This window comes from Convolutriloba macropyga, chromosome 11 (assembly GCF_964194025.1).
Source record: "Convolutriloba macropyga chromosome 11, txConMacr16.3, whole genome shotgun sequence".
Taxonomy (NCBI): domain Eukaryota; kingdom Metazoa; phylum Xenacoelomorpha; order Acoela; family Convolutidae; genus Convolutriloba; species Convolutriloba macropyga.
The window spans coordinates 18963414-18989822 of record NC_134478.1 but is presented as its reverse complement, the minus strand read 5'-3'; the positions used below and the strand labels follow the sequence as shown (position 1 = coordinate 18989822).

Sequence of the window (26409 nt, the reverse complement as noted above, 5' to 3'; positions counted from 1 at the left end):
ACAATCGTAAATCATCAAGAACTATTATTTATATTTGAAATATAATTACGTGATAAGAATAAATTTTTATAAGTGGTACCACTAGTTCCAGAATTTCTACGCTTTTAAAACATGGAGACCCAAAGCTCTTTAAAATTAAAAATGTTTTTTTAAGCTTCTGATGACTGTCTGAACATACCTTGTTAGCTGGCATGAAATCGCACCATAGCTGGAACGTGTTCTTCTTGCCCCTCCTCCACTCGATGTTGGAGGCAAACAGCTCAAAGCTGTGCTCAGGTCTACTCTGTGCAACTCCCCCAACCCCACAGCCACTTTGTTGTGCGTGCTTCTTGTCCTGTGGTGCAATATCAAAAATTCAATTAATATAAAACAAACGTTAATTGTTTGTGATCATTTAGTCGGTGAACAGACAAAACAGTCCCAGACAAAACAGTCCCGGACAAAACAGTCCCAAATAGCAAAATATTCCCAGACAAAACAGTTCCAGACAAAATAGTCCCAAGAAACCAGACAAAACAGTCCCAGACAAAATAGTCCCAAGGCCATTATAGTAGCTCTCGCACGTATGATTTAACAAGTGGATAATTTAATCCCATGTTCGGTTGTGATAGTTTCATATCAAGTCCCACGGGCCGCTGAGGCATGGCCATGGCCATTAAGTATGTTAAAACATACGGGTAATAGCGACTGCTAATTTGTTGTCGGATTATTGAACGAACATTTCAAAGTACATTGGGTATAATGGCTTTAGGTACATTTTATTTGGGACTATTTTGTCTGGGACTGTTTTGTCTGGTTTCTTGGGACTATTTTGTCTGGGACTGTTTTGTCTGGGAATATTTTGCAATTTGGGACTGTTTTGTCTGGGACTGTTTTGTCTGGGACTGTTTTGTCCGGACACGCATTTAGTCATTCTTAAAGCGGAAAGAATTCGGATATCAAATTAAGAAACGCGGATTTAAATTGTTTTCATGTTTCAAAAAGTATCCGAATAAACTTAAGCATATATTACACGTTTAATATATTACACGTGTATCCGCATCTTGAAAAATCGGACGAGATATCACCTCGATCAACAATTAATCACCAACCATAAACAACTAATAAACAGCAGTCTCCATAGTAACCTATCTGGTAAACGAAAGCCAAAACATCGATCGCCGCGGAAAATATACAAATCAGTTTTCACATAGCTGACTCATTAACTAACAAGGGTTTGACGATTTCTCATAATTGATATACCATATAGACATGGCTGAACCAACAAAAGCATCTTGGTTATGATCACTGTAGCTCTCAAAAGAACACATCTATTGGAGCGCAGTTGACAATAGCGTTTTTAGTTTTTAGAATTTGAACTTGTACTGTTGTTCGATAAGTTAAAAAATTACTGGATCTTAGATTAAACAACTAGGCCTCTCGGGATTTAAAGTAAATTGACTTCAACAACAAGAGATCTACAATTAGACATAATTTACCTTGAAGAAAAGTAGAGCCCTTTCTGTGAGTTGTACGAAGCACTTCCCCTGTTGTTTGAGGCCAGGCCACGACAGTAGAGATTTGGAGTTCTCCGTTTCCACTTTCTTGTACAGAACACCTTCTCGTAATACGTCCTAAACAGACAGTCCTACTAAATCACACCTCGACGATAGTAATACATATCCCAGTAAGACTTCGTTCTTCAGATGAGAATTTTTTAATGAACCAAAAAGTATTCATAAAATCGTCTGAAGTTTTATGAGTCGAAGTTTTATTTCGCGAAAGTTACGATGAGCGGAAGCAAATATTATGAGAAAGATGACCCAGATGATCAGAATTTTAACTCGCACAAACTTAATAATTCAGAGGCTATTTTGTAATCAATTTTAATTACATGAAAATTGCAGGGTTTCTAGCTTATAGTTTACTTCTTTTCAGATTCTATTGAAAGAAAGAACTTCAAAAAAGTTCAACTTCCAGTTTCCATTAATTACGCAATGTTATAGAGTATGCCACTCGAATGGAAAATTTGCTCATACACGACTCAAACAAAGCGACAAAACAAGGAAGCAATTACTTACATCATACTGTAACGACATTACATCATATTAAGTTCAGTCCAGGGAAGAAAATTCAAACAATTGCAAAACACAGTATTCTTTACAATCACTTCCAAAATATACAAAAATATTAAAGCTTTTTCAGAGAAGAAAATTGCTGTTCATAGTTGGAGATTTCGGGATACACAAATTCTGTCACAAAAATGAAGGTAGGAATCTTTTGTTCAATCTAGGAAAGAGAACGTAGAGAATACAGACTTTTGCGAATTTCATACAACAGGTTGAGTTGTAAATAATCAAAAAATTGTTTATTTTTGCCAGAACTGTTCAACACTAAACTATTGCTGTTTGGTGTCTTTTACACCAGATAGCACTCTGAGAATTTTCTGAGCAGTTTCCCAGACATTAGAATGTGAGTTTAGAACAATCAGCACTCGGAGCACTGTTGGAAGGGGACTCCAAAGGCAGGTCATTTTATTGTATTTTACAGATTTTACAAAAAATTATTAAAAAACTACGAGTTAGTGATTGAAAAATCTTTCGGGCTGGTATCATAGTCTTATTTTAAAGATCTGTCTTCATCACTTAAAATCCAAATTAAGTCAATCATTTAGTCCATCTTAATTTGATATTTTCAGAAACATGAATCAATTTATAACCAATATCTGGAACTTCCTTCATTTTAGCGTAGCCTCATGGAGAAATGGTGATTTTAAAAACCTATTTTCCCATAAAAATGATTATTTGAAAAGTTGCGCAAGACATCTTTTCTATTTTGCGCCCCCATTGTACAGCTGCAACAAGTTTTGAACAAATAGTGGGCTGGCGTATAGCTCCTCTACTACCAGAACGGAACAACAAGGGTACGATCAAGATACCTATCTCCAAAACTAAAATTGACCTTCTTTAATTTCACATTTTCAAAGATTACTCTTATGAAATTTAGGCGAAAGATTCCATGCCATTACAATTTCATAACCATTAAAAAAGCATTATGAATTGGAATCTCCAATCCAATTGAAATTGCTAATCAAAACTCGCCAACCTTCTCAAAGTTCCAACTTTTGACAAGCTTTTTGAGCCACTTCACTTCTAATAGGGAATTTCATCAACATTTCAGATTATTTTGGATAATTGAAAACTTTCATTAATTAGACATTGATTGAAGAAAAGAACGCTCACAGTGGTCATAATTGTTCATCTATCAACCATAAATTTTACCTAGTCTTGCTACCAGGTCAGCTTAATCATGGCTATTTTACATGGTCACAACAGCATTTTAGCTTCATGAAAACATGACAATGTAACGGACACTAAGATACGTTATATAATTTTACGCCAAAACAAACACGTACTACAAGAGAAAAGAGGTCTCGCTAAGCGTTTGTAATCAAAACGTAAGAAAGCGCTGAATAAGACAGCGGTTAAAAACTATCATCAACTTGTGCGTTACAAGATACAGTTTGAATAGAAAGGGGCTTATCAAATACAATATAGACTACTCAAACACTTCAAAATAGTCAGCAAATGTTTGATGGTTAAGCCTATCTTGAACCAGCGCCATATCCACAATTTTTCGAACAAAAACAAGCGAGTTTAATAGTTTCCCCCGACATCAGGTAGACACACTTAAGATTAATTTTATTCAAATAAATATACAAAAGTATACAAGATATACTCATGCATTTATGCACAGTTCTGTTATTCCAGATCTGGTTATGTTACACCCATGACTAAATGCATTTCTGAGAAAAAGTGATGAAAAAGATTTAAACCACGGCAGCCAAGTTAAGCAAACCAGTAGAGCAATAAGTCGTTTTTTTTCTATAAGACATAATTTCTGTCTTGCTTAAATTCTCGTGAGCACACATGGAAAGCTCACATCAACCATATAACTAAATTTCTATTCGAAATTTGACCAGCCACTCAGTTTGTATAATTTTGTACTACTCAGTGAAATGATGGTTAATTGACATTTTGAGTTATGGAGACTTGTGGCAGAGAAAGATTGAGATTGATCTCATTCGTGTTATTGTAGTGTACAGAAAATTGATCGCAAGGACTAAATTTCTGTGAAAATGTATAGAGATAGTTTGCATTCATTATTGTTAGCTGAATTGGGCTTCCAAGGACAATTTCCCTTTCGGGTAGTGAGAGTGAATTCCACGAAAGCGTGTATGATTATTGAACAACTCACTTTTGGGTTTGAGCTCTTCCCATCCACATGCGAAGAATGCGTGTCAGTATAGTCTGACAACTCTCTCTTATGTACTTTTTCCTAAAGTTGACCACAACGTCAATGCCATTGAAATTCCAAAAACAGTCGTTAACGCGATCATCGTTAGACTAATGAAATAAGAAGAACTTATTGACCTGCTTGCCTTTTCGTTGTGATTATAAAAGTACGAACACATTAAACACTCTTAACATCTCATTGATGAACGACTGCATATAAGCACCTCTAATAATTATTACATTTCAAGAGAAATTCTAACAGAAAATAATGAAAACCGACCTCAACTTTTGTAAGAGGAAAAATTAGCGTCGGAAAATCGATCCCAAACAGTTGGTATAATAACTCTCTTCTCTGATTGCTTATACCTTTTCTATCTTTTTAGAAGCGGCTATGTAGGTGCTAGTGCCAAGTGCTATATTGTATGAAGACAGGCTTCTAATAAAGGCTTTTAATTGCAAGTTTTTGCTAAGTGCTATTCGGAGCGCGGGTTCAGTGAAAACGCTCGTTTTCTGCTACAAGTTTTTATTCAAGTATTTTTGTAAGCAACTGAACTGTACTGAGCAGAATTGTTCGTCTCAATTTCAAGATAATAAAAGCGTGCTGTATAAATTTACAAAAGTCTTTTTCAACCAATCAAAATTCAGCATCGCCATATTACGGCTCTTTAGAAAAAGCGGAGGCGATGGGTTTCGAATCTTTAATTTTATGATTATAAACAGAATTGCCTAGTGTGCTGTGCCAAGTGGGTCTTGATTAGTGGTGTTGTCAAAGTCAAGGGATTTACTGGGCTAATTAAGTATAAATGGAAAGCAACATCAATAGTGGTTTGTTCTAAGTTTTTATTGTCCCCTGCATACTTCTTGAAGTTTGTCCCCTGCATACTTCTTGAAGTTTTTGTCCATCTTCACTCCTCTTGAGGACGAACACGCGCATTGTAATTAAGTCCAGGTTGTGCGGTTGCCCTGGCCTGATGTATTCGACGATGAAGTAGCTCGAATAAATTGGGTTCTCCGATGCTACAATTTTTGTTAGCAGTGTCATAGTGCTATTTAAATTAAAGGGAAGAGGAGCATCTGCGGCGTATAGAACAGGCATGACTGAATTTTCAATTGAGTTTGTTGGGAAGTGCGTTTTGTGACTTTGACTGATGTGGATCAACAGAGATTTATGCGAGTTATTAGGTGTAGTTGATTGTTTCCTCTTCTGGGTTCATTTGCATTTTTCCTAGATTAATGTAGTAGTGATCTGTCAAGTGTGACAGCTTCATTTGCTCCGCATTGTGAGGGGAATAAAGTAAAGTAATGAAGTAATTCCCTCGAAAAAAATTCCGTTGGCGTGGCAGTAACTGACAGTCACTAATGGAAGTTTTGGAGGAAAGTAAATTGAGAACAGTGTGATTGACTGCTCTATTGATCAAGTTATAATCAAGTCAGAATACGTTAACTGCGAAGAGGTCGAACTTTAATAGCGGCGTTATTCATCGACTGTTGGATATTTTATCGAAGCTTTGCAAAAACGATTTATTGTAATAACGAAGAGACGGTATATTCTATTTTATCAAAGTATGGACACTAAAAGGTTCGTTAATTACTTATAACAATTTGGGATCTGATAGGCTAGCATTAAAAATTTGTAATTTTAAGCAGAATTATCGTGTTTAGAACGACACGAGGCAGACAAGATTTGCTAATTGAAATGAACGAGTTCAAACATCAGTATTACGATCGGAAAAAATTAATAAGTCTCGGATGGAAAGAAGTGGAGACAGTAGATGGGCGGGGTATTAATAGTTGGAACTCCTTAAAGAATAAGTTAACTATGGAAGGTAAAGGGGGACTGGTTGGAGAGAATTGTTGGCTAAAGGTACCGTTGGCAATAAATAATGAAGAAATTGTGGGATTACAGGAAAGTTTAGTAGAAGGGCTCCGGAGCTGTAAAGATCAGGGCGATGTGTATAATTATGTTAGTAAGTTAAAGTTGGAGAATGATAGCAGGTTGTACCAAGAAATTGGGTCGTATGCTGGTTTGTGTAATTCAATAGGTTGGACGTTTTGTGTGGATGGTTTGATGAGTGGTGTTTTGCCTGATGGTTTTACTGGTGTAAGGAGATAAGATGGTACAATGGAATGAGTGGTGGACGGCGGCACATGTTGAAATTGGGGGGAATGGTAGTGTTTCGAAAACGCCGTGTGGTGAAAAAGTGTTTCTGATTTGTGGAAGTTATCAGACATCAAGGGATTTTAATAATGTTATGGGTACTCCGCAATATTTTATGGAATTAAATAAGAGGGATCCTTCTGTAAGTGGTTTGGGAAAGGATGGTTGGTTTTTCATTCCGACGAAAGATAATGTGTTGTGCCAGCCTTCGTTGTGTGCGCATGCTGTTTTGACTTTTACAAGAGGTTTGTCGTTAGTGGCTGGCTGGGAGGTGCGTGATCAATCGAATCAAGTTGTTGTCGATCGGACTTTGGGATCGTTTGCTTATGGTGTGCGTAAAGGGGTGGTGAAAAGAATTGTAATATCAAATTAAAAAGGCAGTGTTAGACTGGGCGAGAGAAAGAGAAGTATCAACTGGTGGTGCTAGTGATGTGACTGAGCATGTGCAGAGTTTCGCTAATAGTGGTATAATTTTAAAAACAAATAACAAACGAGGTTATCGAAAAAATGGGGTGGGAAACGGGAAACGAAAAAGCAGTCGAACGACAACGAGAATATTGTGTATTCGTTTCTTCCTCCAAAGGAGCCTTCAATTGAATAAGTGAGTTGTTCAACTTTTGTTTATTAATTATTTTGTAGGGTTGGAACTATACTGCCAGTTTTTTTTTTAATTTTTTCATTTTGTTGTTTCGAGTCCGTGCCCTTACAACGTTATGTTGAAAGGATTGTTTTTTGTTGATACTGAGCAATCGGTAAGGGTCCTATCTGTGTTAGTTTGGTGTTGTTTTGAAAAAAAATTGATGCTTCTGAGTTTTTTGGTCGTTATTTTGCAGAGTCGTATGTAGAGTAAGCAATCAATATTTTGACGTTCAATCGCGTGCCCTTCGAACTGATAAGAAAGTGGGATGTTAAATTTTGCTGGTAATGGTTGGAAATAGTTTGGTTAATAATAGTTTGCTATGTTAGGGGTGCTTGTTCATTGTGCTCACGAGTTATGACTCATGAGTAAATTTTTTATGTCAGAAGTAAAAAAAAATTAAATTGGTAAGAAATTAAAAAGAAGAGGAGGCGTTACATTTGAATAATTTGCGGTGTTTATAAAATAAGTACTACATTAAATTAAATGCGACTCATGAGAAAAAAATTAGAAAAAAAATTATTTCGGATAAAAAATTTTATGCAAGTCTAAGTGAATACACGGATACCAACAGGGTCAATGTCAATAGGGCCGTCGTTGTCAATTTGAATAAAATCCCAGAATTGGTGGGTTAGTTGGGTACCTTGGGATGAAGTATTGAAGTGGTATACGTAGGTGTAATATTCCCAAAAAAAACATTTTTTCGTGAGAAGGCCTGTATGGGAGTGTGCCCAGATCACGATGGTTCCATCTTGTAATATTACATATTCGTTGAAAAAACATTCCCTGAATTGGATTCCTACTTTCACGCAAACGTTGACGTTCTGGTTGGTGTGTAGTTTTGGAGCGATGTCTTCTGGGCCGACGTAATTCCGGATTTGGTCCCAAATGCTCGTAGTCATGATTTTTTAGTTGGTGAGGTGCTAGGTTTAGTTGGTGAGGTGCTGAAGAAAATTAAAGTTGGTGAGGTGCTAGGTTTTAGGGTTTGGAAATATCAGGGAAAGAATATGTAATTAAGGTTTTGAAAAAAAAATTACAGGTCAAATTCGCCTTCTATGAACTCTTCTTTGGTGTTTTGTAAGAAATTCAAAAAAGTAAGAAAATTTGGATATTCTGGTTCCAAAGTGATTTTTTTGTCTTGATTATTATCCAGGAAATTAATCCAGAAGCATAAGGTATTGCAGGGGAATATGAAGTATTCACAAAACACTGCAAGTTTGATATCAAAATCAGTGAGAAAGTAAGCATAAAGTGGAAATTGGGTTGGAATTGGAGAGATGTAAGGAATGGTGTCTTCTGATTGGTCAATTGTGGTGAATGTTGGGGTTGGTGGATAAGACATGGGATAAAATTTTTAATGGAATGTAAATGCAAATATTTGAGGAAATTTACATGGAGTCATCTGAGAATGGAATGGGTGATGGAGGAGAAACTGAAATATAATTTAATTCAGCTGAATTGTGGTCTGATGTAGGGTCAGGGCTTTCGGGACTTTCAGAAATGGTTGGTTGCGATGGTTCTACTGCAACTGGTTCTCCTTCTGAGTTAAGATAGAAATTGACATTAAGATAATTATTTCCCGATTGTATGCATTGTAGAATTGTTTGCCATACGGCTGATGTCTCATTCACTGTAAGGGGATAAAAGAAATTGAATAAATATTGTTGACAATATTGTCCTGTTGCATGTTAATACTAATTATTGCTTCACGATCAGTAAAAAAAGGCAATGCTGTATTCAGTAATATAAGGTGCCTGGCCGTTGAATGTAGTGTTAATGCGCGGCTCAACTTTAATTCTGAAGTGATTACTGGATTCATTATAAAACGTTTGAAATAATGCAGAAGGTAAAATTTTAGTTGAAGGAAAATGTTTGAGTTATTTGAAATAATATCCAAGTTTCTATCCGCAAAGAAAGTGCAATAGTTTTAGAGAATAAACAGTTTGCAATACAGAGAGTCGCTGGTAATTAGCAGGCAGAAAATAGTTTGAATGATTGATAGTGTTGGGGAGGAAGTGGGGGAAATCTGACATTTTGAATAATTGGGATTTTGGGGAATTGTCCCTGGTTGGGTTGATTAGTTTTTTCTTATAAGCTGTCATTGTGATTGATGGACAGTTCGCCTTCCGGGTTAATGGATTTCCTTCCTTTTCTCGCTTTGACAGATAAATGATAAGTTTCTTTTGGGAGTTGCATCTTATTACTCCGTTGTTTAATGCATCAGTATAAGTTCTTTTTAAACATAAATTCTTCGCTGGATAAAAAGGTAGGCAGCAAATCCCCGCCTTTATCGATAGCGGTTTAACGGGAATTGCTCTGTATATTTATTTCTTTCAGTTTTTCGAAGAATAATTTCAAGTTTTGAAACTTTCGGTTTGATACTCGACTTATATTAAAATTATGAAGCAAGTTTTCGCAAATATAATGGTGCGGTACTTTCCAGAGGTAGGATAGGTCTCTCTGGTTTATTTCGGGCTGTTAAAAATGTTATTAATTAATTTTTAATTTTTTTTATTTTGAGTTTTGTTTTCCTTGCTCACTGCTAACACAAACTTTCTAATTTGTGGCAGAGTAGAAGTGAATGTAATTGATATTTTTTAACAAGTGGCTTAGTTCAGTGATTAGTATCTCTGCCGTTGAGCTGGGGTTCCGGGTTCGAATCCCGGCGGGTTCGAGGTGCTTCCATAATCTGGGAAAAATCTGGGAAAGGGCAAAAGGCTGTAAGGGTGAGCTAGGGTAAGGGGGTAGAGAAAGGGGAAGGGTAAAAAAATTTAACTTTTGTTTTTTTTATTTATAAGCATTTTCATTTATCCGCTGTTATCACGGGGTCCAGGTTTTGACGCATGAATGATCTGAAGGCGCTGACACTTCTGCTTAGTCCTTGGGCCAGTCTTTGAAAAGCATATGTTCTCGATGCGAAGTTGAAGGCCAGTAACTGTACTGATTGTTCATCTGCCATTGGTACAGAGAAGTAGCCATGGTTGCCATCCATTTTGCAGAAGAGTTTCTTACCGGCTAAGTGGGTGCCCGCATCTGCTAGTGTAGCTATCGGGAAGTTGTTATTGTTGTAGTCGTTTCTAATGAGATCGTTTATTTTTCTGAGATCTACTAATATTCTGAGCTTCCCATTTGGCTTCCGTTTAGCAAATATTAGAGAGGAATAGCGGCTGAATGGGAGCGTTGTTATGACTCCATAGTACTGGAGAAGGGCTAGTTCAACAAGCAAATCGTCTTTGAGATGGATTGAAATTCTTTGGGTTTTTGAGTATACAGGTCTGTTTGTGTCTGGTGTCAATTTGACTGAGAATTTGCGAGTGTAGCCAATGTCAAGGCGGTGCCTTGTGAATATATCATTGAATTCTACTAGAAGCTGTTCTGTTCTTTCTTTATCTTTGTCAGAGAGTACGCTGTCGCTCCATTTGAATGCGTTTAGAAAAGTTTTCCTGTCTTCGTTTTTCGAGAGTGGTTGAATTGCTTCAGGATTTTTAAATTTAACAAGTTCGTCATATACGCGTTTTTCAACTGCACTCATTTTGGATGTGTCGGGGTTGGTTTCTGGGGTCGGAAACCAGAATCCGTTTTCGTGTTTTATTGTTATGTTATTTATTTCGCCTTTTGCTGTTCTCTCTATAGATTTTTCTATTTGTTTTATTGTTTTCTTTGAGCCGCTTGATTGGAAAAATTTTGGCTCAAGTGGTATCAGGTAGCGCGCTTGCTCTGGTGTGATAATTTTGAATGTTGCTACTGCAGAATTTTGTCTAATGTGAAATGGGACTTCTGTTGTATTGATTGCAAGTAGGGTGGTAGTTTGGTTTTTTGTAAGTTTGTCAAGCGTGCTTGTTAGACCAAGGCCCAGTTTTTCAAATTTGGCAGTAGGCTCTACGAATACAATTTCTTCTTTTGCATCAGATTCCTCCGACGGGATTAGTTCCAGGGTTTTTTTGTTCCCCAGGTGAGAGCGCATAGGTTGTTTTGGTTTTGAGCATAATTTTTTTCCGGCTGTTGAGACGTTTTTGTTTGTTGTTGCCTTTTATGTGCATTAGATTTAGCTGAAAAGTAAATTCTGGTGTTTTGAGTAGTCTGTTATGGGCATCAATAATAATCTCACTTTTGTCAAAGAAGGGAAAGCCAAGAAGGATAGCGGAAAGTGTTTCAAACACCATGAACTGTTCTTCAAATTGTAAGTGGCCAATTTTGAATGTCAGTTGGACTGTGAATAAAATGGGTGATTGATGTAGGAAAGCTGTAGAAACGTTTATTTCAGGAGGATTTGTTTTTTCTGGTTTTTGGTAGAGGTTTCTGCTTATTTTATCAAAATTTTTCTTTGACAAGGCGCTGCGGAATGCTCCAGTGTCTACTACTGCTTTCATCATTAATGTTTCGAACTGCAGAGGTATTATAAATACATTTTCGCTACAGTTTGTCATGCTATCTGGTATATGTTATAGAAAAACATGCAGGTTATTTAGTTTTTTTATTGCAGATTGAATGGCATATTTCCATCGCGGTATGCTGGTTGACGTTCTGGACAATCTCGGGCAGTGTGCTCATTGCTATCACATGTTCTGCAAAATGTTCTCATTGGTGTAGGAGATCTTTCGGTACGTCCATTACTTCGGTCGTTTCGTTGGAAGTTTGACCTTCCTCTCGAATAATTTCCTCGACCTCTCTGAAAACTTCCACGGTTGCGTCCTCTGCTGTTGTAGTTGTTACTGTATCCTCGGTCATTTTGGTTTCCATTATACTGGTATGTTTGCATGTTGTAGTTGTAGCCTCTGTAGTCATTTCCTCTTCTGGAGCTAGGGTACTGAGTACTCTCCACGCGCTGGTGCGGTGGCCGTGCTACCTGCATTGATGCTATTCCTGCCGCCATTATGCTTTCTATGGCTTGGGCCACTGCAGGTTTTCCTGATGCGTTTAAGGTATTGAATGCCGTGGTGTATTGTGGTTCGGGGTTTATCTGATCAATTCTGACTCGTCGTTTGATGATAGCGCATAGTTCGTTTACAGTGATGTTATCATTCTCTCACAACAACACTTTCTTGTACTTGAAAGGCATGCCTTGAATAAATTGTTCTCTTATTCGTCTTGTTCTTTCGTCAGTGCGGTCTATGTGAGCTGCAGGATCGTCCACAATTGCGAGGTTGGCGAGGCGTTGCAGATCCGTTAGGAAGTCATCTGGTTGTTCTTTCACAGGATCAAACTTTCTCGATTGCAGATCGAGCTCAGTTTCTTCTTTGATCTAATCCTGCATATCGGTTGCGTAGTTGTTCAAGCGAATCGTCTAGGTCGTTTCTTGTATTTTCGGCGAGTCGGAGGTAATAGTTGAGTGCATTTCCAGCTAAGTGTAGGTGAAGATATCGTGATTCGCTTCAGGAATTCTAGATACGGCAATGCTTGCTCAGTAGTCCTTCAAATTCAGGCCAGTTTTCGTTTGGTAGTCCTGAGAATCTTTTCAGATGTACGTGAGGCGGACTTGGATCTGCCATTTTCTATTAATCAGTTCGTTGTTGAAATATTTTTGTGGAACGAGCAATTTGTGCGCTTCTCCAATTTAGCTGTGTCACAGATTTTGCAGTTTAGGCTATGTGGTTGGTCTTTGTGGTTCTTCGCTGCAAGTTTTTGACTTACTTTTCTGTCGATAGTTTTGTCGTTGAAGAATACGAACGGGTTTCTAGGGTGATAGCCTTCCAACAGTGTCACAGAAGTGCTGTTTTGGCTTGTGTTGTATTTTCTCTTTGCTAGCAAAACAAAAGGTTGATGCTCAAATAATTTTGAATGGGTAAAGTTGGTTTGTGCTTGTGGTTTGGTTAATTTCTCGAATTCGATAGTTTTGAAAGAAATTGTAAAGTGCTGAGTCTTTTGTAATACGGATCCGTTTGATATCGGTTTGATTGTCTTCTTGTGCGATAAAATAAAGGCTAATTCCAGTGTTTGTTTTTTTAATGATTCGAAGATTGTAAGTTTTTCCGTTAATGGCTAATTCCATGAGTTGCAAATTTTTCTTTCTTTTTAACAGAAGTAAGCGTTCAACATCTCTGTCGCCATATGATAACTCTCTTCTCTGATTGCTTATACCTTTTCTATCTTTTTAGAGGCGGCTATGTAGGTGCTAGTACCAAGTGCTATATTGTATGAAGACAGAGTTATCGTTGCAATATCCTTTCTAATAAAGGCTTTTAATTGCAAGTTTTTGCTAAGTGCTATTCGGAGCGCGGGTTCGGTGAAAACGCTCTTTTTCTGCTACAAGTTTTTATTCAAGTATTTTTTGTAAGCAACTGAACTGTACTGAGCAGAATCGTTCGTCTCAATTTCAAGATAACAAAAGCGTGCTGTGTAAATTTACAAAAGTCTTTTTCAACCAATTAAAATTCAGCATCGTCATAGTTGGTGAGGAGCTAACTCTAGTAGTCGCTATTAGAGCTCAGGGAGACTATGATCATTGTTTGAGGAGAAAACGAGCGTGGGTGCACAAGCGAGGGGCGGGGTGGGGGTATCAAACCACGAAATTATTCTCCTCACCGTATATTTACTCCAAACATCAAAGTATGGTGGGAGGAGTAGTGGGGGTGGAAAGGGTAGGGGAAGGAGGCGTGTAAAACTCCCAAGAGATGCTATTCATGGTGTGCTGCTTTTCAGCACTTTTGTTGAAACTTAACTTAGTCACTAGAATTCTCAGAGGAAAAAGAACACTTTTATTCCATAGACAGATATACGATTCCATGGTAAAGTTTCAACATAACTAATAAGCCCTCCGTGACACGCCTACAAGTTTTGTATTGTGGGATGTCTGATTTCCCCCCTTAATACATGGTAAGTGTTCACAGGGAAAGTTATTGCCAGAAATGAAGAAATTCTATAAACGTTGAAAATTTTATCGTCAAAATTTATATATATTTCAAACAGATATGTAGTTTCTTTTGTTTTTAATAGGTTTTCGATTTATAAACATAACCGACTTCATCAGCAGCTAGCTACGGTTTAGGGAGCCAAGCTTTGGCTTATGCTTAATTAAACGGTCGTGGGGTTAGCTCAGCGGGGGGGGGGGAGGCACTCGCTGCGTTATCGTTGGAACAATGTGCAGTGGTGGGGATTGAAGGGGTGAAGTGAGGCTAATGTGGGAGGAAGGGGTGTCAAACTCTATGAACCACCCTTCACATCATGAATTTATGTCTCCGAAACAGTTTTGGTGAATCGCTTACGAGTCTAGCAAGCCCAAAGGTTCAAAGAACTTTAAGCCCTCGGGGCATAGCCAGTTTATCTCCTTTTAGAGGATGAAAAGCCATAGGGTCAGAAAAAAAATCGTGCAAGCAAATAAGCGCATGAAAACCGCCGCAGGACTAATATGATTGCTACAACTTCGTTTGAGAGCAATTAAAATTGATATTTCATTCCAAAGTCAAACTCCTTTAAGTTCACTGCCCAATTCAAATTTAAAGTGAAGAACGTTGCTTCGCAGAAGGTCACGACAATTGATGGACTCCGTAACAATGCCTTCATCAATTTTATTCGAATAGTACGGTTGATACATCTCATTATTATCAATGTGGAGCGACTGATGTCTGTCAATTAAATTAATGCGTCCTGTGTTGATTAACAAGACCGAAAACCACTCTTTCTTGTAGATAGCAAATGGCTCCGGTCTAAATGTGATCTTATTTGGTAAGGAAGTAACTTCCCAAAAACTTTTGAAAGAGCGCAAGTTAAAACATACCCGGCAGATTGCCGGAAAATAGCCGCCGTTGATTCCAATAAGCATGATTGGGATTGAACGAATAGAATATATTGAAAAAAAGATTTTTGTACAAAAATACTTTTTAAGTCCGATTTATTTTGATGGCATTTCGTAGTTGAACATACTTCTGTTTCTTAGAGAGAGGCTACAGGGGCTACTATCAACACCAATAAGCATTAGAGGTGGTAACTAAGACTTATAGGAACGACGTTCAAATAGCGGGCATCTAAAATTGGGCTTTATGGGTTTATCCCGTTTCTATTTCTGACTTCAATTTTTTATACCGACTCTGTTCATTTTGAATTGCTTTGCTTAGCAACTGATGTTCAAATTCACTTTTAGCAGAATGAGAGAAGAGAGAAACTAGCCTAGAGAAGTCAAAAAGATTTCACGCAAAATGTCGAAAAAGCGGCAAAATGGTAAAGCGAAAAAAAGTTTGACGAAGTAAAAAAAAACATAGCAGGACAAGTCCTGACGTACAATTCATAGAATTTTCATTGACTAAACAGAAAAACTAGACCTAGAATGGACTATGAGTGAATTGAGAAAACCATTTTAAAAAAATCAGATCAAAAAATAAGAAAAAAAAAACAAAAAATCAATGTCAAAATGCCGCATGTGAACAAAAAAACCACTAGCGAGAAATGAAACTTTAATTCAAAGAAAAAACTAGGCCTAGAATGAGCTGTGAATGGATTGGGAAAACCATTTAGAAAAAAATCCGATCCAAAAAATCGAAAAAACAGTAAAAATCAGAGTGAAATTGCCGCATGTGAACAAAAAACCACTACCGAGAAACCGAATTTTTGTTCAAACACCATTTTCGCACTCTACTTTAAAATTAGACCACTCGCTTTTTCGCTCCATTTCCTGTTTCGGCGTGACCAAAATCACTACTCCAATTTGACTTCAAAAATCATGAAAATGTGTGAACAGATCTTAAAAAAAAAAACATAGCCGGAAGAATTCCGGAAACGACTCGAAGTGAAAATCCATTTAAACGCCATCCAACTACTCATCAAACAAAACTTGCCCTCACTAATTTATAATCATCTCAAAACAAAGTCATGAAACAAAAAAGTAAAAACAATAAAATCAAATCTGTTAAAATATGATAAAAAAATCTGATCAAATTTTGTTATAAATTGAGGTCCCGAAAAAAACTATCGCTGCCAAAATAACTTCATCAAACGAACTAGTACTTACAAAAACCACTTATGTGAATTTTCAAAAAAAACTTAAGGCTAAATTATGAAAAAAAAGCTCAAAAACAACTTTCACTGAAAAACTGGAAAAAGTTACTATATTTTTTAATATTTCAAAAAACATATAAATCCAAAGAAAAAATCCTTTTAGCCAATAGGGTATCCAGATGCTCGCAAAACAATAGGCAAGTCATAGTAGGCAAAGAAACTTAGCTAAACACAAAAAAAACCGAAAAACTGCAAAAAATTAAGAAAAACAGTTCTAATTTTCGTCATTTTTTTTGTCATATTTTTCAACAAAAAAATGATTCTTACCCCCAAAACTGTAAACAATTGTTATCATAATACTGCTCAAGTACAAGGGGTTTCTTCAATACCCATTTAAGCCAGTAAAACAAAATGATCATAAAAAACGCAAAAAAAATAGCCCGAAAATCAGCAAAAAAATACATTAAAAACCACCGAATTATCATAAAATTCATATGAATTTCCAAAAACCTTCAAACCACTACCGAAAACAGCCTAAAATAGAAACAAAATCATAACCAAACCTCTTAACGAAAACAAATGATAAAAAACTGCTTTAAAATGCCGCACGTGAACAAAAAAATTTCGCTCGCTTAGAGAAAATTTTTTCACACATCAATTTCTCGCTCTCTCAAAAACAGCGGTTTGAACAAAAACCACTCTCCTTTCGCTCCGCTCTTCACTTTTATTCAGCACCAAAATCACTCCAAATTTTTTCACGCGTTTCATTTCCCGCTTCAAAAATCACTCTACTAAAATTGATTAAAAAAAAAAGGACTTCTCCAATACTCCTCTTCGAGTCGTAAAAAAGACAGCGCCCCAATACAATTCAAATTCTTTGAATTGTAAAAAATACGAGCGCAAAAATAGCCGGCTGAGAAGATGAGGGCGGCTATTAAAAATAATTGATCTATATTTCTCTTCCTGGGTTGTCGCTTTCATTCTTTTGATAAAAGGGAGTGACAAATGTTTTTTTACACTTCAGAAGGAAAAACAATTGTCAATGCACAACTAACTCCATTTCTTAGCACGATGATTGATGTGCTGACTTGTCTGTTAGAAAATATACAATAGGAATTAAACTAGTAGAAAATACTTACGAAGAAGGCGAAGGGTGTTTTGGCTGACGATTCATCAAGGAAGCAGCCCATACTCTCTGACCTGAGCAGGTCATCTGAAGAGTACTGGTCACCCTCGTCCTCTGTCAGGCACAGACAGTCCATGGAAGGTGCACCGCCTACGAATAACACCAAAGAGCCATTAGCTTCGAGGACACGCACTCAATACCTCAGAACGATAGCTACAAATTGTTTAATGTTAACAATATCAAACCGATAAAAAAAACCGGATCTTTTCTGTTTGTACCCCCCCCCCCAGCTTTGTGGGCGCATATTATTTGCACCCCCCCCAGACGCAGCACGTGCTATATCTTTACATGATGATTTACTATGTAATGGCACGTTCTCTGTAACTGGGGCGCGCACAACGTACTGGGGGGGGGGGGGGGGGGGCACAAATGGAAAAGATCCAAAAACCTTTAATATAACTGAAGTAATTTATACGTTTCCGGGAACCTTTACCGTAAAAATTTAGTGTTCAGTTGGGAAGTCAAAAACATTACCAGGAAAAAAAACTAGAAGCGTATACGCTTCGAGTCGTTTTGGTCAAAAAACTTCTGTCAACTGTTCGAGAATATATTCTGTCTATTAAATATCACTATAATAATCGCAGTGCATTTCAGTACTTTCCAGTCAGAAAGCAACCGCTTTTTCTGTTTAAACTTATTTTTTTTCATTTATACAAATGCTTTCCACTCTGTTGCTTGCTGTTATTCTAAAAGTGATAAGAGACCTGCAGCGGCGGTTGTAGTGGCAATTGAGAATGTGGAGGACATGACAGAGTGGCTGACAGAGCCAACCCCAGTCCCATTGGACAGCTGGTTGTCCTTGAAATGGAAGTCTTCCTGTGTGATTAAATCATCCAGTGACTTTCGGAAAGAGCTCCTCTCGACTCCCAAGTCACCACCCGCCATTGGCTCAATCTCGGACCTTCAAATAAAGCCGATAATGACACCAGAGTCCAGAAAAAGTAAGTCAAGAGGTATTTAAGAAAAACTAAAAATGAAAAATGGATTTAGAAGCAAGCAGCGGAACAGTATCTACCGTTAATAGGATTGAAACTAAATTATCCAAACCAACAACAAATTCAAAAGCAATTTTAAAGCATATGCAGATAATAGTGCAGCATTAATATCACTGTTGACACCCAATTCATAGGTCTTTCATTTGCATTATGGAATAAACTTTTGCAATGTGCAACCAAAACCCGTCAGTTGTCTCTAGTTTAGGTCCAGCGGCTAAATTAGGCTACACACGCTGCAACATAGGAAAAGCATACCTGATAACCAAACAAAGCGTATTTTTCTGAGGGTTAATTTGGGAACTAAGAAAATGAATTAAATAAAATTCAAGATGCAACCATACCTGATTTTAAAGCTTTTAAATAGCACATATAAAAATTCATAAAATTTGATTTTCGCCATTTTACTTAACTCAATTATAACGCTTCAACGCTATGTACGTTTCGGGAAAAAAATCAGTTGATAAACAGACTTCCCGTAATGTTCATTTCACATATGCATAACGTAAAGTTCCTAAATGTCGAAATTACTTACCAAAATTGCCCTTAATTGCCTTGAACCCCGTATGGCTCGGATTTAACATTTATAAAACTTGCGAGCAGTCTCTTAATTTCCCTTATATGGTAACAATTGCGCAAAGGCGGCGAATATAAAAGCGAAAGCAAAAACCGATTTCAACTGCTCTCTCCCAAAAAGATCGCAAAACCGAATACGCTTAATAGTTGGAGCAAATTTAATCGCCTGTTAAATTTTCCCATTCGACCTGGGTAACGTACCGTCAGTAATCAACTAATGCCACTATAACTCAGAAAAAAAGGGGGAGAACGTTAGATGGCAAGAAAATGACCTCAATTGATACCCAACGCTCCATTGTGATTAAAACAACAAAAGAAAAGAAATTGGTACAAAGAAAAAGTTATTCATGGGTGCAGTTTCGGTCGGATTGCAAAAAGTCGAAATCAACATCTCACAAGGTTGGTATTTTGTTTGGGACTGTTTTGTCTGGGAATATTTTACAATTTGGGACTGTTTTGTCTGGGACTGTTTCGTCCGGACACGCCACTAAACACATAGGAAGCTAGGCTAGTTTCTCTAGGGAGTACAGACATGTCTAAGAAAAACAATTAATTGCAACTTGAGTCGAATGAGAGAGCAATTTAGATCACGCAAAATTCAAGAAATCAGGCGTGATTAAAGTCACTTGGAAAGTCAAATTGGCCAGACGAAAAATTTGCATCAAAAAGAAACACATTGCTATAATAGTTGCTTCTAACTTCGTTCAGCAATTAAATACCAAAATAAAATTAAGACTTTCTAACAAAATTAGTTGATCTAAAATACAATCTCGCTCGAGCTCAATTTCCGCTCTAAATTTTTTTCCAATGAGGGTTCATTGGCATTTAAGTCGCCAATTTTGACACTTCGCTTTCTGCCGAAATTCAAATTTCATTTTCAAATTTAGGACCTTATTAGACTTGAAAGAACCCAAACATTCTTAAGGTTGTTTCTTATAAGGACCTAACCTTGCTTTGGAGTGATGAGAAGATATTGTGCCAGATAGTTTCTCCTTCAAAGACTTCTTCTTAGTCTGCGGCTGTTGTTTATACGAAGTTGGAGGTTGTAGAGGCGCTTTGCTCGATTTCTTTGGATACTTTTCTAAAGTGGACTGTCTTCCAATTGATGCGATGGATTGAGATCTGCTGTCTTTCCGTGTGCTCACTTCTTGAGCCAAGGAAAAAGTTCGCGGCTTTGCCCGCTGAAACATTATTTTTTGCTCTCAGACGTCAAATTTCTCAGAAAATAATACGCAAATAATGTGAATAATATGCAAGATTGGGGTAAAAAAGATAAATATTTGCAATATGTAAGGAAAAAAGATTTATCATAGCCTCGGATTGATTTTCAGCTATTTCCTTTAAATCATCGTTCATTTCTTCCTTATTTTCAGATCTTGTTTGCTTAACAATTTTATTCTTTCGCAAGAACAAAGTTTAAAGGCTGATGAAGTCCGTAAGTGAACACAAAAGTCGTCACAAATTTAGTAACACTCGCTAATTACTCGATTTGCATATTGCCAAATAATAAATGTAGTGGCGACTAACAACCGTACTATTTCTTCACCGGGTAGCTAAGAACGCGATTTTTATCCATGGCTACAAAAAAAGGTTCAAATACAAATGCCTTTGGTTTAATATAACGGCAAGCTTTAAGAGGAAAGCCCCTACACGTGCTAACGGTGGAAAAGCGTTCTTTTGACTGTAACGTGCCTTCATCAAATATAAATGGGGAAACGCACTTAATGTTGACGCGCATTTTCGGTAGGAGCGAAAACACATTTGAATGGTTTCATGGAGTTTAAACAGGAAACAAGGTTCAATACAACATAATGCGGTACTGTATATAGCGGTACCTCATACAGTTTAATTTTCTACACATAGAAACACACATACAAGCTGATGAATGGCTGCTCTGTGAAACTTGGGAGTACATTTTGGAAGTTTTGAGGAAAGTGGACTAGTGAAAAGGTTTACTTTTGTTGTTAAGATGAGACATTTTAAAAGCACTCTCTTGTCTTGAAAGGAGCATTCTTCATTGATAGTGTCTTACGTATTGCTGCAGTATTGGCCAACTAATTGTACAGCTGCGTGTGCAAAAAATACAAAATCTTTTCATATGTTATATAGTTCATCTGATGTACTTTCCAAAATCCTAGCATTTTTTTAAAAGGAGTATTTTTCTCTGGTGCTTCATTATTCTAGGCCATACCTGTGGAGCTTTTCAACAACGATGATTCAAATATTCAAAAATTTGAACAATATTCCGGACTGATGAAAAATAGAAGTTCAGCAACTAAAAACGAAACCCAAAAATTACATTATATACATTTATACACAACATACCGGAGCGTCATCGGAATCATTGCTTTCGTTTAATAGATCCGCAATTGAGTTCCTAGTATCGGGTTCCATATGAGTACTTGGTCTCACAATAGGCCTCGTAGTTCGCACAGACGCGCTTGGAGCATTGCTTTGGTCCTCCGTCATTGACACCAAATTACTACGAGTGATCTCTTCACTTTGAGGAGGGACAGCAATATTTGCAAAGATAGGTGAATGCAATAATCTCCTGTTTGCAGCGACAGGTTGTTCACAAGCGGAGGGTAATAACGAGTTCCTGATCGAGTCACTCTAAAACAGTAGATCATTTATTCATTGCCGACTGATTCTTCTGTTAATTTTTTTTTAAAAATACCAATACATAAAACAGACAATCGTTCTTTTTATGGTCATTTTTGACGCAAAAATTCTTCCAAAACATCATTTTTAAAAATGATTCATGTTCTTTTTCATTTAGTTTTAAAAAGTAAACAAGTTCAATGTTGTATACTTCGATATACTTACTCCACATGTGAGCATGAAATTTTACCAATAAGACTAGTTAAGGCTGTAAATGAATATGAGTCAGCAAAATATCGATTCTTTCTCAACTTTTCGACCGTCATAAATGGCTTCCATCGATTTTTTCCTCGCTTTAAAAAGCGGCATTTAAAAAGACGCATGTTTATCTCGGCATATATTGCTCGATAAACAGCAACTAACGATTGTAGCTAGCCGGCTTTTCAGGCCGTTAAATATTCTTTATCCACCATTGATTCAGTTTACTCCGTCATAAATAAACACGCTAGTCTAAACAGGACTGGGTGCTCAGAAATCTGCAGTTACAGTTCAGTCAAAATAAGCAATGGCTTATTGATCTTAGCCTGTGTTTAATTCAACTTCAATTGAATCAGAGCCTTCCCTTTGAAAGTAATTGTGCGTTTATGGCCTGAGGTGTTATATTAAGCTAATAGTAGTGACTGTTGAAAGACTGTACTTACAGGAAGATTTGACATGGAATCAATTGAATCTGCACCCGAGTCCACCTGAACACAATCCAAAAATTGCCGGAGAAGGATGAAAATATTGAAGTGATATTTAAAAATCTTTACAAGCTCAGGAGATTATTGAGTACTTTAAGAGTAAATGTGTCAACATTTTGAACACAGAAAAAAATTTGGTGAAATATGACGTTATGGAAATCTGTCGTTTAGTTAATTTCAACCAACTCAATATGAAAGCTGTTCTCAGTTACCGGCAGAAACCTATATTTTTTGTGAGCTTTAGGCAAAATCAAAAAATTTAACAAGATGAAAATAGTTGAAAATAAGCATCACTGTAATGTGACAGTGGGATATCTACACAGCTCATTCAGTTTGAATTCTAATTGTTATTTAAGTACTAACATGTTTGACTTTATTAGGTGAGAGTTCACTATCAGTAGATAAGCTGTCACAGCTTCCCAATCCCCCATCAATCGCCCCACTATCTGTGCTCTGATGCTCATCCGGGGTCTGGTTGTGCTGCTGTTGTTTCACTTCCACTCTAACCTGACTATAGCTTTCCTCATTTCTTGACTCGACAGCACTACTTTTAGATACATCTTCCTGCTGCACACCCAGACTCAAGTCAACAAAGATACGGTTATTTAGGAAATCCGCCTGCGGTGTCACAGCTTCGTCTGAATGATCTGAAATCAGTATCTCAATTAATATTAATCAACAGCCTCAAAGTCGGCAAATCATAATTTGCCCATCAATTCTCCCAATCAATATCTGCTATTGGGTTCAAACTAAAATAGTCAACGAGTATGAAACTCTTTCAAAACGTATCTGCAAAGTGCCCTTTCAAAAGGAAAACTGGAACATTTTTACCTAACAGTTTTCAACTATAAAATTTTTGAAAATTATCAGACCAGTGTCTTAATTAAGACAAATTTCGGCAATGAACTAAAAAATAACTCGAACAATCAAAATATTCAACGTACACTTAAAACAGTCGTTTCATCTTCGAAAATACTCTCTGCTCAACCATGCTCTCTCCACGTTAGCAAGGGCCAATAAATGGATTTTACATTTTTGGTGGTCATAAACATACACGCACTAAGTAATTCTCTTTTAAGCGCCGCACTGATGAAGTCTAAGAACTAAAATCAGCTGTCTAATATATAACACTGTAAACCCTGTTTCGCCTCCAAAAAAGGGCATGTCAAAAGTTGAGACTCGAAAATTTGCGTCAGAAAAACTCGAGACTTTCAGGCATAAAAACTCTGACTGGACAAACATAAACTGACCAGTAGGCCAGAAGAACAGAAGATACAGAGTAAGAAAACACGTTTTTAAAGCAATTATTTTAAAGTCATTAAGACAATCAGCAAAAACTTAAACTATTAAACTGGTTCAATTTATCCTCCAATTTTAGCCCATAAAACCTGTCTTTTACCAGAAAAAGTCATACGTTAATAAAAAATAACGCCAAATACAGACAACCATCACAAAGATCGAAAAACCCGGTTTCATACCCGTTATAACCATAATCAATTCGTTGAGAACTTCAGATATATTTAAATGCGCCTTTTTCCGACGACAAAATTCTGATTTGACCTGCTATTAACAAAAAAAAGGTATTTAACGAAAATAAAAAAAAACAAGACGCAGAAATAATTTTTTGTAAACAATATTTGTCAAAGTCATGAAAACCTTCAGCTATCAATTCAAGTAAAAAAAGGTTCCATCATTCCTGCAATGGAAACCCTCTAGACCTGTCATTAATCAATATATGTTATACGTTTACAAAGAAGAAACTCAAACAAAGACAAACTTTTAAAAAAATTATTTCCGTTAAATAAATTCAGTGAAGAAAAACTAGCTTTATTCAAATGCACTTTTCTTCGATGCCAAAAAAGTTTATATCTAACTTGTATTTATTAAGACTGGGTAACAAAAAATCAGAAAAATTGAAGATTCAAATAAAAAATGAACTTTTTTGAAACAATTATTTTCAAGTCATGAAAATCCATCAGCTGTAAATTGAAATAGCCAAAACAAGTTTGTTTATTCCTCAAGGAAGCCACTGAGACATGCTACAAAGCAGAATTTGTCAAACGTTTAAAAAAAGAACTTCGAATACAGACAAAAGAACTTCGAATAAAGACTAAACGTCGGAAGAATTGCTCTCGAACGACTACTGGGAGCTCTAATCAATTGCAGCCTGCTTCAGTCGGGGGGTGGGAGGGGGAGCCTCAATGGGACTAGGAAGTTCAAAAGTGGGCTTCAAATAACCACATTTGAGGTTAACATATACCACTATTAAGATTTAAAGTTAAAAAAATGGTACCAGTTTCGGCGCACTTTTCATTTGACTTTTGGTATTAAATTTCCGCCAATTGAATTCAGATTGTGATTGAGACAGAATTTTAGATCACGCGAAACGCAAAATGTCAAGGGCGTAAAAGTCACTCGAAAAGTCAAAATTGTCAAGCAAAAATTTTGCATAAAAAAGACACACACGTTTACAATAATTGCTATGAATTTCGTTCAAGAGCAATTAAAAACCACAATCGTACACTTAAAACAGTCATTTCATCTCTTCCAAAAATACTTTGCTCAAACCACGGTAGCAAGGGCGAATAAATAGATTTTACATTTTTGGTGGTCGTAAACATACATGCACTAAGTAATGCTCTTTTAATCACCGCATCGATGACGTTTAAGAACTAAACTCTATATAACACTGTAAAGCCTGTTTCGCCTCCAAAAGCGCATGTCAAAGTTGAGCCTCGAAAATTTGTGTCAGAAAAAATCGACGCTTTCAGGCACAAAAACTCTGATTGTACATACATAAACTGACCCTTACTTTCTTCATCTTGGGGCGTTGTCCCCATCTGCTCAATGTAATTGGCAGGTACGTAAAATTCACTGTCATCACTTCCAATTGGGGATACCAGCCACCACTCGGAATTGGAGTTGTCTTTCAGAACAAATACATCCCCGGCTTCAAACGACACGTGCGAATCAGCCGAAGGCGCGTAAGAGTAGGGGTACAATGCCACATAGAATGCATCCATTCTTTCTTTATGACATGTTCCTTTCCAAAACTCCGTTTCAGTGATGATGTCACCCGACTTCAACCCATCAATTAGCAAATTTAACCTTCAAATTCAACGCTGGTTTCTGACGTGTCCAGTGACTTCAGACGCTTCACAGCTTCAATAACGAAACTGTCTCATTTCAGAGCAAAATGTAAGTGATCTCCGAAGTAGTTGATTCTTAACGTTTCTTAGTTTTAGTTAAGTTGTTGCAGTTTTGCTTGCGTCATTTAGTTATGGCTTTTATAAAGCCATTGCAAAACAACGTTTCTGAAAAACATACCAATATAGACATTGTTAAGCTGGACATCCGTTTAGAACGATAGATACATTCGACGAACAATGAACAAAAACTAAAGTTCTATATTTATATTTTAATATACAGCTGATTCATTACGTTCAGCTGAAAACTTGCAAAACATAATCGAAGAAACGCATCTAGCTTCATAACTTTTGAAAAACACAACTGGTCGAAAGTCTAGCTATCGCCAACTACATAATAACTATACGCAAACAATTCTAATCTAGCTTTCATCTGTCGCAAAACTGAAACTGAAAATAATGTTTAATTTTAGAAATCCCGTGTTAAAATTTCTGACTGATAAAGTGTCTGGATACAAATTATTTTGATTCAGCATTCATTATTAAGGCTTGATATATTTATAAATTTAGAAAATCAGCACACAGAATGATATGAATCATGAATGAGTGAAAAGCAAGTGCAACATTAAGGCTCACACAGTGAAGGCTATATTTGATCCCGGAATTTGGAGGAAAGATATTTGGAATAATCACCCAATGAAGAGCCATCATTAAATATCAAATCTTTACAACTAATTAAAATCTAAACAAGGCACGAGGCCACTACTACAATCACCATTGTCAAATCATTATATGTGATTAGAAAAATAAAGTTATTGAAGATAAAAAAAACATTTATTTATCCATCATATACGTGTTACACAATAAATTATTGAATGAAGTTAAGCTCTATGGATAAAACCAACGAAACGCGAGATCGCTGCGATCTTTTGTCTGCCCGTTGAGATTATTGATCAGTCGAAATATGAAAATTGGCGATACTCCAGTCTCATGAATAACGCAAATAAAAATACTCCCCATCTAGAATTTCTTTCCTTTCTGGCCGAATAATAAATGCACTTTACTAATTTTCTCTCATAACAGAATGTAACTTGCCGATCAGTTTATAGACAACCAAAAGTTATGCATTAATCGCCTTAATTCTGAACGCCAGTTCCAAACATACCCG

The 26409-nt window shown here is 36.7% G+C and overlaps 1 protein-coding gene across 3 annotated transcripts in view; it reads right to left on the bottom strand.

The window, feature by feature from the left end:
• Positions 1-25441, bottom strand: part of LOC142349717 (uncharacterized) — a 50722-nt gene extending 25281 nt beyond the window's left edge. Inside the window, exons 1-10 of one of the 3 annotated variants that reach the window (XM_075401448.1) lie at positions 24902-25441; positions 22459-22742; positions 22054-22098; positions 21077-21364; positions 19700-19932; positions 17888-18084; positions 17137-17273; positions 4237-4317; positions 1479-1613; positions 179-334 (exon numbers count right to left, since the gene is read on the bottom strand). In XM_075401448.1, the coding sequence (XP_075257563.1) occupies positions 179-334; positions 1479-1613; positions 4237-4317; positions 17137-17273; positions 17888-18084; positions 19700-19932; positions 21077-21364; positions 22054-22098; positions 22459-22742; positions 24902-25118 (1773 nt within the window). In that variant the 5' untranslated portion in view covers positions 25119-25441. The remainder of the gene's footprint in view (positions 1-178; positions 335-1478; positions 1614-4236; positions 4318-17136; positions 17274-17887; positions 18085-19699; positions 19933-21076; positions 21365-22053; positions 22099-22458; positions 22743-24901) is intronic. The other 2 variants (XM_075401449.1, XM_075401450.1) reach the window with 2 other exon arrangements.
• Between the last annotated feature and the right edge of the window lie 968 nt (positions 25442-26409).